Source organism: Anomaloglossus baeobatrachus, chromosome 1 (genome assembly GCF_048569485.1).
Source record: "Anomaloglossus baeobatrachus isolate aAnoBae1 chromosome 1, aAnoBae1.hap1, whole genome shotgun sequence".
Classification (NCBI taxonomy): Eukaryota; Metazoa; Chordata; class Amphibia; order Anura; family Aromobatidae; genus Anomaloglossus; species Anomaloglossus baeobatrachus.
In genome coordinates, this window is record NC_134353.1 from 654,746,927 (window position 1) to 654,761,875 (window position 14,949).

Here is a 14,949-nt window from a genome sequence, read left to right on the forward strand (position 1 = left end):
GGGGCCCAAACTGGGAGGTTATCTGCCCCAAATCTGTCCCAAGTAGCACGTTTGCGGGGATCCGATCAGTTACCCCCACCTCTCTCACCCCTCGCCCTGCGCCCCAGTCCACATAAATGCCAGCAACAGGCAGCGCCGGGTCAATGCCTCCAATCCCGGAGACAGCGAGGGTTTTTCCAGGTATCAAGTCTTGGGGGGACACCATCTCAGGCCGCACCAGAGTCACCTCCGAGGCGCTGTCTCGCAGTCCTATGGTCACAGACCGGCCGACGGTGACAGGTTGGAAGCTGTCCAGGGACCTACCACCACCCCCACCCACACAATACACCTTGGGCGGCCCTTGGGACGGGGACGGAGCCGGGGCCTTGGGACGCTGAGGGCACATGGCCTTTAAGTGTCCAGGTAGGTTGCACTGGTGGCACCGTCTTGGCTCTGCCACGGGCCTGGAGAGGGGAGTTGAGGGGGACACCCCCTGCAGTCTAGGGGCAGGTGGGGCAGTCGCAGAATTCATCTTACCCCCTCTCCAGGTGCTGCTGGTGGCTGCTCTCCTGGCCTCAGGAGCCCGATTGTTGGTGTAGTCATCGGCCAGGGCAGCTGTAGCCGTGGACCCCTTTGGCTTCTGGTCTCGGATGAACTGGCGGAGATCCTCAGGGCAGTTCCACAAGAGTTGCTCTGTGATGACCAAGTCTAGGATCTCTGGTCCGGTGGTAAGCTGCAGGCCTTGGGTCCAGTGGTCGGCAGCTCGGGCAAGTGCCCGCCGGTGGTCAGCCCAGGAGTCCTTTGGTCCCTTCTGCAGGGTCCGGAACCTCTTGCGGTAGGACTCCGGAGTGAGGTTGTACTGTTGGATCAGGGCCCGCTTGATGGTGTCGTAGCCCTGATCTGCCTCAGTAGGCAAGTCCCCAAGGATTTCCAGGGCCTTACCCCGTAAACGGGGGGTCAGGTATTTGGCCCACTGCTCCTTGTCCAGATGGTGCTGCAAGCAAGTCCGTTCAAAAGCAGTCAGGAAAGAGTCCAAGTCTCCATCCTTCTCCAGCACTGGGAAGTCCTCAACACGGACCTTTGGAAGTTTGGTGTCTTGAAGGTCACGTGTGGCTGATGAGGGCCGGAGCTGAGCTAGCTGCAGCTGGTGGTCACGCTCTGCCTGTTGCTGTCGCTCTTCACGCGCTGCCTGCCGCTCCGCAGCCTCAGCCCCACGCGCTGCTTGCCGCTCCGCAGCCTCAGCGTCACGCGCTGCCTGTCGCTCACGCTCGGCCATGAGTATCTCGTAGGTATCCCGGTCTCCAGCCATAAGCCTGGCCAAGGCAGCTTGAAGGAGGGCCTCTGCACCTCTCAGGCCGGAGGGATTGGCAAGTGGTGATCTGCGGCAAGCTGCAGAGCCAGGTGATTCACTGTCCATTTCAGAGCGGAGGACTGGCATCTGGCTCGTTGAGGACCCTTGGGCGAGCTCCTCCTCATTTTGTCCAGCAGTGCCAGGTTGTGCGATGTCCTCTGCAGAGCTGTTCTCTGGCGTCGGGCTCTTGGAGGGCTCGTGGACAACCTCCTCATCGTCTCTGGCCTGAGCATCGGCCATTCCTTTGGCTTTGCTCCTGGTGCCATCAGCCATTCTTGCAGACTTTTGGTCACTGACACAGAACTGACACCTGATGCACCCACACACCTTACAGTATCTGCACTCTGACACTCTAGTGTTGGTCTGGTCTGAAGACCCCAGCAGCCACAGCTGCTGCAGGCAGTCTTTAGTGTCTGGGAGTATGGGTCTCACACTCACACACACTATTATCTCGATCCCACCGCTATGCCACCAATATGTCACGAACCACCGGGGGGGGTCACTCAGAAATCCCCCGCGCTGGCTACCAGTACGTCACAATCGGGGGGTAACAAGTGGGGGTCACCCCTCCTTTATACCTCCCGACCGACAGACAGAGCACGTGATGCGCTCTCTAGCGCCCCTCTTATAGTCAGGCCAATTATGGAATTGCCCGACAATAAGCAAGGAGGCCGCTATACTACTTATGCCGATTATTGAAGGGTCCCCGGTGAGAGTAGGGTATATATTCCCCCGACCTCCGCGGGCGGAATATATAAAACCTCCCCGAATCTCACTGGCCTCCCCACAATAATCCTTGGCACAACTCGCTGCCACCAACCGCTTCACGGTAACTATTAGCCGAACACACAGACGTGGGATTCAAGATCGAGATAACAGAACAGCCCAAGATTAATTATATAATTTAATCAGCCTAAAGCACACTAGAAACTACAATATATACAATAGGGAATCTACAGAATATACATATGTCAGAGTACAGTTACAGATAAAGCATGGTTTACAAACAGGCATACACAGTTCCAGCAGTTACCTTGTGCGTCTGGCCACAGGGGGGCGCTGTAGACCAGGTTTCTAGGATCCTTCCCACAGATGTTTCCTACACGTGACCCCCAGCGAAAGAACACTGGAAAATGGCCGAAGTAGGGTTATCAACCTGGGCAAATCCAGGTCCCCTCCTACCTTAGTGACCTCAGAGGGAGCACTGCTCCACCCCTGGCTGGAGTTATGGACAATATCCACAACATGGAATATGGGCCATAACTTTGCCTGGGAGCGTCGTAGGCGGACGCCAACGCTCTCATTGTGACAGTTATGAATTTAGCTACAGAACGAGAGGACTCATGACTTGTCTACTAGTTCCCCATTGGCTGATATCACGCCTGGGGTATTTCCCAAGCTCCCACTTCCATAAAAAAGGTGTGCCAGCATCGTCCGCATGCGCAAACACCATTTTTATGGTTGCCATATTTATCGGAAATATGGCTTGCGAGATATGAACCATATTTTACTGGAGTCGTTCCGTCTGGATACTTCCATAGCCTTGCTAATTAGATAGCAGCCCCTACCACAGGGTCACGGCAGGGAGTCATCCTGTGTCCATTGTTCCCACATCATCTAATCTCCATATCAGAGGAGATGGCCGTTGGAGGTGTAAGTGGAACACAGACCAGTTCCTTTGACACCTATCTGCTAAACAAACCGTTTATCCCTGTGGTAAATTTTCTGATTGAAGGAGTTGTGTGAAGGAAAGGGGGGGTGACACCAGGAGAGGGCTTCCTGACATAACTTGAATATCATGATTTATCGTCATATCTCCGGATTTACCTCACAGGAGGGGTTTACACTTTTAAGTGTAATACTTTGTGTGGCCTCCGGAGGCAGTAGCTATACACCCAATTGTCTGGGTCTCCCAATGGAGCGACAAAGAAAAAAACAATACAAAGAAAACCATCCCAACCCAACCCATTCTACACTCAGATCCAAGAAAGTCCCACCACTCATTGCTCTATATAAAAGTCCAATGAGATGGCCAGATGGCCTTCATTTGTTATGTTGAGATCTTCCAGTCAGCTTTTGCCCTTCCCACGCACTGCTCAACAGTTACATAATATTGGAACATTCTTGAGATATTATCTCTTGTTTATAGCTCATTGCCTTGGAGACCAACCACCACTTGTATGCATTGTTTTACAGCTGGCGTGCATTATTTACCTCCTGACCCTGGCCTCCTTTAGCACAGTGCTTGGAAGCTAGACATTAGTGGTGGTCTGTTTCCTAGGCAACGAGCTGTAAGCAAAAGTGTTATCTCAAGAATTGTTGCACATTTTAATAAGCAGTAAATTGCAGAAGTGCATGGTGTTTAGAAGCAGTATCCAAAAATATTCATCCATGAAGATAGCCGTAAATGCCTATTGTTTATTCTTTCTGGGATTAAAAAGTGAAAGTTCTCATTCCGATGCAGAAAAAAAAAAAGTGACAGATCTTTACATTATAGATAATGATGAAGATAAAGAGCACTACGATGCTTGAGTGCTCTTTACTCAAGTCAAGCAGGTTGGACGCTCTGAGGGGGTCATCTTGAGTAACGAGTATAATGGAAGTCAATCATTGGGCAGTTCAACTGGCTACCCACATACAGCCATCAACAGCATTTCAGGGGAAGGGTGAGAAGGTTTTCAAGACCCAAGCCACACAGCATAAAAATCGGAGCACGTGGAATGTGATGTTATATCGGATTCCACTCGGACCAATATTAGCCTATGTGCCAGCACCCATGAGTGATTATTTTCTCAGCCCTAATCGGACCGAGAAAACAATCACAGCATGCTGCGATTGTAATGCTAGTCTTGTTTCTCTCGCACCCATTCAAGTCTATGGGGGCGAGAGAAAAACGCACTGCACTCGCAGTACACCGGTGTACCGCGAGTGCAGAGCGAGAATGGCAATAGGCGGCAACAGAGGAGAGAGGGAGATAAATCCCTCCCTCCCCCCCGCAGCTGAGGTCCGATCGCATGATCGGACCTCAGTCGCAGTGACACTCGCATGACTCTTGGCTCCTGCTGTACTGCCAGCGTGAGCAGAGTGTCATGCGAGGATCGCATTAGACCCAGTGTGGCCCCGGCCCAACACCCAGCATCCAAAAACATTGTTTTTACCACCGATGAGAGACATTTAGAGACTGCAAGCGGCTCTCACTGAGGTGTCAGCTCGAATCATTCACTGAAGGGAGATGGCGCTTTGTGTCAGATATTTCACGAACGGCACATACAAGCACTCGCAATACTGGACCGAGCACAAAGCTTACCCGTGCACCCCGGCGCTCGATCAGCACAGTCACACATCATTATAGACAATAAATTTTAAGGCTGAAAAGATCCAACAATCAGCTACAGTATGAATATTATAAGGACCAATAGTAATATTATACTAGGATATCTCAAAACAAGGCCAAATAGACCATATTTCTAGCTTGTGTATAAAATGCTGAGTACTGTATTTTGAGGATTAGAACACAAGCTAGAATGGTCGCTGCCAGTCATACTTAGATACAGGCACCCACATTAAAAGTAACATCGCTCACAGTGCATATATATATATATATATATATATATATATATATATATATATATATATATATATATATATATTTATATATATTTACAATCTGACATGACAAGTTACCTGGCCATCTCAAATGCCTGAGAAAGACAGCTGTCTAAATTAAGATAGTGACGAATCATGCGACGGGCTCCATGGCGCTGCCAGTCCAGGACATTGTAACTGATCTCATCTGTGACATGCACAGGGACGAAGGGGAATTCCTCTAGAATGGGCATCCCACTTGTAAACCTCTTTGGGGACCAGTTAGACTGCAATGCAATCAGAGTTGGACCACGTCGCTCGTCCTATGAAAACAATGCACAGACATTAGCATCCAATGGGTTTTACCATCTCAGTCAGCTCTTTTGCCGATAGGTAACTTACCTTGTAGCTCAGAAGAAGCCTTTGAATGGCCCGATATACTGCTTTTAAATCAGTCTCTGCTCGAACCTCAAAGACATGTTTCTCAGGGGGCAATAGCTCAGGGTCAACCTTTTCCTGCATTGCTGTGTGCTCACTAGTATACATACTGCTAAGGTTTGGCATCTGGTTACTGCGAACCTATATAGAGGGATCAAAATAAGGAAATCTTATTAATCTTGAAGGCTAAAAACAACATATTTGAACAAATAGAACCAAACTTACTGTGTCCACCACAAATACTGCAGACTTTCTCTGGGACGGTATAAACAGACCAAAAAGTGCCTTGTTCCCCTGACAATTGTGGTACAAGTAGATGTGTCGGATACTTCCTGTGAAGGAAAAGGAAAAATGTCTGGACAGGCTACAATGATTGCTTTCTCAGCACCCAAGAAAGAGGTTATTGTATTAGGATAGAAAATAGAAAAAGAGTCTGCATTTCACCCTTGGTACCTGGTTCCAAGTAGCTGTACTGGGCTAGAGACTTCATTTCCAGATGGTCCAATTCAAAAATGTCCGCTTCTCGCCCCGACAAGTGGCGAACCATTTGTTTGTTCACCATGCAAACACAACCAAGCTGGATCACTGCCCGCAGCAAGAGAGGAACCTAAGCAATGGCAGGAAAGAAAAATCATTAGTTGCTGCGATAATATCCTCATATTAGGCATATCCACAAGAGCGACCATAAATGGGTCCAACAGATGGGATACACTTAAAGTACATATGTACATCTACATGATACACTGAGAGTGCCAAACTGCTAAGAGTTGAACTTGGAAGGACTTTTTGTGGCCAAGTACCTGTGTTTCATACACTCCCTCGATGTCTGGAGCAGACAGATCAGCATTAATCTCATTGATGTGCTCCTGGTACATGTCTTCGGGTACACAATATTCATACAAATTATACACTGGGTTAGAGCGAGGCAAGATTCTGTTCACCTGTAGAAAGAGTACAAGTCTTCAATTTTATGACAGATGATGGCTTTGCTGACTGTTGATGATTTTCATCCATTCACAGCAGTATGAGCATATACATTAAAACCAATATTTAGAAGGAATGTATTATCCAAAAATGACCTATTGTTTAAATCAGGTGATTGAATTAAATTTATTTTTTGTTTCCATTTTTGGATGTCCTTTCAGAAAGAGTTTCCAATAGGCTCATTATCATCAGAGGCAGCATTACAATGACAGGTAACACATATAGTATATACAGAGCTGATAATACATGATCCACGAATCACATTACACCATCACTCTGCCCCCCCTCCTGTCAAAATAACAGGCTCATTGTATGCTTTAATACAAAAGATAGGGTCAGAGTCTTTATTGTGGGTAATGCAGATGTGTTTCCTGAGACAGGAATTAAAATTCTAAAAAAGAGACAATGTCCAGCTTGAAAATTGCAAGATTTCAACATTTTATAATACAGATGAATGAAAAATTAAAAGATAAAAAAATATATAAATAAAATATATCTACATACATAATCAGCAGTTGTGGATGTCCACCTATTCCGTCATGCACCGCGCCACTGTCTGTTGCGCAGCTGCAGTTCGAACAATGCTCCGGCTTCCAGGTCCTCACTACGCACTCACAGCTACACCGAGCACGTACACACACACATAGTGCACATGCTTGTATACACTGAACACAGACACACACACTGCTGTATACTCACCTGTCTGGGGCCGCCGCTTCTGCTGACAGCGCTTTACTGCAGTTGAATGCTTTGTGGCGCCATAAAGCATTCAACTGCAGTAAAGCCATAACAACATCCTGCAGCGGCCGCTCCGTACACCTAACGCTATCATGGAGGGATCTGTGTGCTGCAGCTGGAGGCACCGCGGGCACGGAGAAGAGGTGAGACACAGCATAATAGGGGACAGAAGGTAACCAGCAGGAGCACATTACTAAACAATGCGCTCATTACTGCAGGGGACAACAGCCCCCCCCCACCAGATCTGTATGCCCCCAGCCCCCTCATCAGATCTGTATGCCCCCAGCCCCCCTCATCAGATCTGTATTCCCCTAGCCCCCCACCAGATCTGTATTCCCCTAGCCCCCCCACCAGATCTGTATGCCCCTCGCCCCCCTATCAGACTACCAGATCTGTATGCCTCCAGCCCCCCCACCAGATCTGTATGCCCCCCAGACCCCCCCCCAGATCTGTGTGCCCCCCAGCCCCCCCACCAGATCTGTATGCCCCCAGCCACCTCATCAGATCTGTATGCCCCTAGCCCCACCTCACCAGAACTGTATGCCCCCAGCCCACCTCCCACCAGATCTGTATGCCTCCAGCCCCCCTCACCGGATCTGTATGCCCCCAGCCCCCACCAAATCTGTATGCCCCCAGCCCCACTCGCCACTGTTCCTGTGTCAGCACCACTAAGCATAGACATATGTTCATTTCACCGCACTCCCGGCTGTCTCTATTATATATATATATATATATATATATATATATATATATATATATATATATATATATATATATATATATATATATATATGGTTAGGTCCAGAAATATTTGGACAGTGACACAATTTTCGCGAGTTGGGCTCTGCATGCCACCACATTGGATTGAAATGAAACCTCTACAACAGAATTCAAGTGCAGATTGTAACGTTTAATTTGAAGGTTGGAACAAAAATATCTGATAGAAATTTTAGGAATTGTACACATTTCTTTACAAACACTCCACATTTTAGGAGGTCAAAAGTAATTGGACAAATAAACTAAACCCAAACAAAATATTTTTATTTTCAATATTTTGTTGCGAATCCTTTGGAGGCAATCACTGCCTTAAGTCTGGAACCCATGGACATCACCAAACGCTGGGTTTCCTCCTTCTTAATGCTTTGCCAGGCCTTTACAGACGCAGCCTTCAGGTCTTGCTTGTTTGTGGGTCTTTCCGTCTTAAGTCTGGATTTGAGCAAGTGAAATGCATGCTCAATTGGGTTAAGATCTGGTGATTGACTTGGCCATTGCAGAATGTTCCACTTTTTTGCACTCATGAACTCCTGGGTAGCTTTGGCTGTATGCTTGGGGTCATTGTCCATCTGTACTATGAAGCGCCGTCCGATCAACTTTGCGACATTTGGCTGAATCTGGGCTGAAAGTATATCCCGGTACACTTCAGAATTCATCCGGCTACTCTTGTCTGCTGTTATGTCATCAATAAACACAAGTGACCCAGTGCCATTGAAAGCCATGCATGCCCATGCCATCACGTTGCCTCCACCATGTTTTACAGAGGATGTGGTGTGCCATGGATCATGTGCCGTTCCCTTTCTTCTCCAAACTTTTTTCTTCCCATCATTCTGGTACAGGTTGATTTTTGTCTCATCTGTCCATAGAATACTTTTCCAGAACTGAGCTGGCTTCATGAGGTGCTTTTCAGCAAATTTAACTCTGGCCTGTCTATTTTTGGAATTGATGAATGGTTTGCATCTAGATGTGAACCCTTTGTATTTACTTTCATGGAGTCTTCTCTTTACTGTTGACGTAGAGACAGATACACCTACTTCACTGAGAGTGTTCTGGACTTCAGTTGATGTTGTGAACGGGTTCTTCTTCACCAAAGAAAGTATGCGGCGATCATCCACCACTGTTGTCATCCGTGGACGCCCAGGCCTTTTTGAGTTCCCAAGCTCACCAGTCAATTCCTTTTTTCTCAGAATGTACCCGACTGTTGATTTTGCTACTCCAAGCATGTCTGCTATCTCTCTGATGGATTTTTTCTTTTTTTTCAGCCTCAGGATGTTCTGCTTCACCTCAATTGAGAGTTCCTTAGACCGCATGTTGTCTGGTCACAGCAACAGCTTCCAAATGCAAAACCACACACCTGTAATCAACCCCAGACCTTTTAACTACTTCATTGATTACAGGTTAACGAGGGAGACGCCTTCAGAGTTAATTGCAGCCCTTAGAGTCCCTTGTCCAATTACTTTTGGTCCCTTGAAAAAGAGGAGGCTATGCATTACAGAGCTATGATTCCTAAACCCTTTCTCCGATTTGGATGTGAAAACTCTCATATTGCAGCTGGGAGTGTGCACTTTCAGCCCATATTATATATATAATTGTATTTCTGAACATGTTTTTGTAAACAGCTAAAATAACAAAACTTGTGTCACTGTCCAAATATTTCTGTCCCTGACTGTGTGTGCATTATATATATATATATATATATATATATATATATATATATATATATATATATATATAATTATATACATACAGTGCCTGCAAGTAGTATTCAACCCCATGCAGATTTAGCAGGTTTGATAAGATGCAAATAAGTTAGAGCCTGCAAACTTCAAACAAGAGCAGGATTTATTAACAGATGCATAAATCTTACAAACCAACAAGTTATGTTGCTCAGTTAAATTTTAATACATTTTCAACATAAAAGTGTGGGTCAATTATTATTCAACCCCTAGGTTTAATATTTTGTGGAATAACCCTTGTTCGCAATTACAGCCAATAATCGTCTTTTATAAGACCTGATCAGGCCGGCACAGGTCTCTGGAGTTATCTTGGCCCACTCCTCCATGCAGATCTTCTCCAAGTTATCTAGGTTCTTTGGGTGTCTCATAACCCCTTATAAAAACGGAAAAAAAAAAACCAAAACAACCCAAAAACTATGCAGGATTGGTATCACGGTCGTCATTCTGACGTGGAGAATCATACGGCCAGGTCAAATGTGCCTTATAATGGAGAGTTTTTAAAAAAACAAACAACACAAAACACAACTGTGGAATAGCACTTTTTTTCATAAATTTCGCACAATTTAATTTTTCCCCCATTTTCCACAAATGTATTGTGCCATTCAAAAATACAGCTTGTTCCTGAAAAAACAAGCCTTCATACAGACATATTGCTACAGAATGACTTATGGTAGAAGGAGCGGTAACAGTGAAAAAATGGAAAATCGCCATGTCAGGAAAGGGTTAAACAGCTAGTAATTTTCTGACGATACATCCCTTTAAGTTTTCTTTTGCATGGAAGTCACATAGCTGGATCAGAGAGCACATCCACCTACGGAGAATCAGAGACCACGGCACAGTAGCGCTCACCTTTTTGTACACCACTCCTTCCTCTGTCTTGGGCACTCTCTGGTTGACATAGAAAAGACGAGGAATGTTGAGCTTAATGCAGTGCAAGTCGCTGCCAATTACTGCCCACAGGCGGAAGATGCCAGGCTGGCTGCTTTCCCCAATCTGTAATAATTACAAGCACTTAATAAACGGCTCGGTCTTGTCGCCCACATTTCTTCAGCGCTCTATTGGGAGACCCAGACGATTGGGTATAGCTACTGCCCTCCGGAGGCCACACAAAGCACTACACTAAAAAGTGCAAGGCCCCTCCCCTTCTGGCTATACCCCCCCGTGGTATCACGGGTTCTCCAGTTTTCAAGCTTTGTGCGAAGGAGGTCAGACATCCACGCATAGCTCCACAGATTTTAGTCAGCAGTAGCTGCTGACTATTTCGGATGGAAGAAAAGAGGGCCCATATAGGGCCCCCAGCATGCTCCCTTCTCACCCGTGGATGGTGTTGTAAGGTTGAGGTACCTATTGCTGGTACAGGGGCTGGAGCCCCACATGCTGTTTTCCTTCCACATCCCCTTGTAGGGCTCTGTGGAAGTGGGATCCTGCCGGCCTCTAAGCTCTGACGCCGGGCTCCATCCACAGACCCATAGCACCTGATGGATACGGAGCAGGAGTACAATCAGGGACAAGGCCCTGCATCATACAGGTACTCTGTGTCCCCGGCAGGCACAGACACACTCCGGGCTGGCTGGGTGTTGTAGTGCGCCGGGGACCGTAACGATTGAGTTGGTGTTCCTGCAGTTTACTGGGGGACTTTTGTGTTGTGGGAACGCAGCGCCGACCCCCACTGGACCGGCGGCGCTGCTGTGACTTGTAGTGCGCCGGGGACACGCCGACCGCGCTTTTACGGCGGCGGCGTTTATAAATCCAGTCCCCGGCTTGTGCGGCCTAGCTCCGCTTCGTTCCCGCCCCCACCCTGTCAATCAGGGTAGGGGAGAGACGCTGTTTCGCAGCAGCGACGAGGGCTGGAGCCTGATTTACATGCTCCAGCCCTCTCACTAGGCACAGAGGGAAGCAGGCTTCCCGCTCTTAGCCAGGAACGCCCAGGGCCCGCCCCCCCTCCTCTCCCAGGACGCCGGCAGCCATTACATGCAGTCTGGCTAGAGGAAGGACGCAAGGCTCTGGGAGACCTGGACTAGGGGGCTTTTGGAGACCACACACCCGCTCTTAAGCGGGCGGTAAGCGGCATTTCAGCTGGCCCCTCTAGTGCCTCAGTGTGTATTGGTGTACTGTGTCACCAGATATATATAGTTATTTATTTCTTGCACTGTGAGGTCGCTTCCTGGCTGGATACCCCAGATCGCTCTGAGGAGGCAGCAACATGTCATCCACAAAACGCAAGGCTGCCAAGGCTAGGGCTGTGTACACTGCGTGTGCTGCATGTGGGGCTGCTCTACCAGCAGGTTCCAAAGACCCCCATTGTGTGCAATGCTCAGATCCGGTGCTGCTTCGCCAGCCGGAGTCCGGAGGGGTAGTGACCCAGGCTGAGACGCTTGTAAGTCCTGCCCCGGTGTCAGGGACAGACTTTGCAGTTTTTGCTGATGGAATGTCTGTGACTATGGCAAAAATCCTTGAAACTTTGCAATCCATGACTGGGGCTCAGTCTATGGACACGGCGAGGTCTCTGTCCTCTAATCCCCCTCAGTTGGAATTAATCCAGACTGCAAGGGGGTCCCCGGCTTCCCAGGCTGAGTATTATGACTCAGATGATAGCCCCAGCCACCCTAAGCGAGCTCGCTGGGAAAGACCCTCAACGTCATCACACTGCTCAGGGTCTCAGCGCAATCAGTCGCCCTGTGATGCGTCTGAAGAGAGTGATCAGGAGTCTTATCCTGGAACCCCTCTCAATCTGGATACCCCGGATGGGGACGCCATGGTAAACGATCTTATCTCAGCCATCAATAGACTGTTGGATATTTCTCCCCCAGCTCCTTCTGCAGAGGAGGCAGCTGCAGAGCAGGAGAAGTTTCGTTTCCTCTATCCCAAGCGTAAATTGAGTGCTTTCTTGGATCACTCTGACTTCAGAGAGTCAATCCAGAAACACGACGCTCATCCAGAAAGGCGTTTCTCTAAACGTTCTAAGGATACACGTTTTCCTTTCCCCCCTGATGTGGTCAAGCGCTGGACCCAGTGTCCAAAAGTAGACCCCCCGATTTCCAAACTTGCAGCTAGATCCATAGTTGCAGTGGAGGATGGCGCTTCACTTAAGGATGCCAATGACAGACAGATGGACCTTTGGTTAAAATCTGTCTATGAAGCTATCGGCGCGTCGTTTGCTCCAGCATTCGCAGCCGTATGGGCACTCCAAGCTATTTCAGCTGGTTTAGCAAAAGTGGATGCTGTCATACATCCAGCGGTGCCGCAAGTGGCGTCCCTTATCTCGCAGATGTCTGCGTTTGCGTCTTACGCTATCAATGCGGTCCTAGAATCTACCAGCCGCACCTCAATGGCGTCCGCCAATTCGGTAGTTTTGCGCAGAGCCTTGTGGTTAAAGGACTGGAAAGCAGATGCTGGTTCCAAAAAATGTTTAACCAGCTTGCCTTTATCTAGAGATAGACTGTTTGGCGAGCCATTGGCTGACATCATTAAACAGTCCAAGGGTAAAGACTCTTCCTTACCCCAGCCCAGATCAAGCAAACCTCAGCAGAAAAATGGCAGCAGAGGTTTCAGTCCTTTCGAGGTTCGGGCAAGACACAATTCTCCTCGTCCAAAGGGACTCAGAGGACGCAAAGAGTCTCAGATTCCTGGCGGGCTCACGCACGCCCCAAGAAAGCAAATGGAGGAACCGCTTCCAAAGCGGCTACCTCATGACTTCCAGCCCCCCCCCTCCGCATCTCCGGTCGGGGGCAGGCTCTCCCGCTTTTCCGACATTTGGATGTCACAGGTCAAAGACCGGTGGGTGACAAACATTTTGTCTCGCGGGTACAGAATCGAGTTCAGTTCTCGTCCTCCAGCTCGGTTCTTCAGAACCTCCCCACATCCAGACCGAGCAGATGCCCTGCTGCAGGCGGTGGACTCCCTAAGAGCGGAAGGAGTAGTGGTTCCTGTACCGCCTCAGGAACAAGGGCGAGGGTTTTACTCCAATCTCTTTGTGGTTCCAAAAAAGGACGGCTCGTTCCGTCCTGTTCTGGATCTAAAGCTGCTCAACAAACATGTGCACGCCAGGCGGTTCCGGATGGAAACCCTCCGCTCTGTCGTGGCCTCAATGTCTCAAGGAGACTTCCTTGCCTCAATAGACATCAAAGATGCTTATCTCCACGTGCCAATTGCTACAGAACATCAACGTTTTCTACGTTTTGTGATAGGAAACGACCATCTTCAGTTCGTAGCTCTGCCATTCGGTCTGGCGACAGCCCCCCGGGTCTTCACCAAGGTCATGGCGGCGGTGGTAGCAGTCTTGCATTCTCAGGGACACTCGGTGATCCCTTACCTAGACGATCTACTTGTCAAGGCACCCTCTCAAGAGGCATGCCAACTCAGTCTACATGCTACGCTGGAGACTCTACAGACGTTCGGATGGATCATCAACTTTCCAAAGTCGAATCTGTCACCGTCACAGTCGCTAACGTATCTTGGCATGGAGTTTCATACTCGAGCAGCGAGAGTGAAGCTTCCGCTGAACAAGCAGCGGTCCCTACAGACAGGGGTGCAATCCCTCCTTCAAGGCCAGTCGCACCCCTTACGGCGCCTCATGCACTTCCTCGGGAAGATGGTGGCAGCCATGGAAGCAGTTCCCTTTGCGCAGTTTCATCTGCGCCCTCTTCAATGGGACATTCTCCGCCAATGGGACGGGAAGTCAACGTCCCTGGACAGGAAAGTCTCTCTTTCCCAGACGGCCAAGGACTCTCTACAATGGTGGCTCCTTCCCACCTCATTGTCTCAGGGAAGATCCTTCCTGCCCCCATCCTGGGCAGTGGTCACGACAGATGCGAGTCTGTCAGGGTGGGGAGCAGTGTTTCTCCACCACAGGGCCCAGGGGACGTGGACTCCGCAGGAGTCCACCCTTCAGATCAATGTTCTGGAAATCAGGGCAGTGTATCTTGCCCTACTGGCCTTCCAACAGTGGCTGGAAGGAAAGCAGATCCGAATCCAGTCGGACAACTCCACAGCGGTGGCATACATCAACCGCCAAGGAGGGACGCGCAGTCGGCAAGCATTCCAAGAAGTCCGGCGCATTCTAATGTGGGTGGAGGACACAGCATCCACCATATCCGCGGTTCACATCCCAGGCGTAGAAAATTGGGAAGCAGACTTCCTCAGTCGCCAGGGCATGGACGCAGGGGAGTGGTCCCTTCACCCGGACGTGTTTCAGGAAATCTGTCGCCGATGGGGAGTGCCGGACGTCGACCTAATGGCGTCCCGGCACAACAACAAGGTCCCGGCATTCATGGCGAGGTCGCGCGATCAAAGAGCTCTGGCGGCAGACGCATTAGTTCAAGATTGGTCGCAGTTCCGGCTCCCATACGTCTTCCCACCTCTGGC

The 14,949-nt window shown here is 49.0% G+C and overlaps 1 protein-coding gene across 1 annotated transcript in view; it reads right to left on the reverse strand.

Annotated features, from left to right (window-relative positions):
- The window catches only part of POLE (DNA polymerase epsilon, catalytic subunit), a 239,812-nt gene that overhangs the window by 63,235 nt on the left and 161,628 nt on the right, over nt 1–14,949 (reverse strand). The window contains exons 32-37 of the mRNA XM_075319950.1: nt 10,435–10,578; nt 6,154–6,294; nt 5,807–5,960; nt 5,579–5,685; nt 5,318–5,494; nt 5,015–5,238 (exon numbers count right to left, since the gene is read on the reverse strand). Coding sequence (XP_075176065.1) covers nt 5,015–5,238; nt 5,318–5,494; nt 5,579–5,685; nt 5,807–5,960; nt 6,154–6,294; nt 10,435–10,578 — 947 coding nt within the window. The remainder of the gene's footprint in view (nt 1–5,014; nt 5,239–5,317; nt 5,495–5,578; nt 5,686–5,806; nt 5,961–6,153; nt 6,295–10,434; nt 10,579–14,949) is intronic.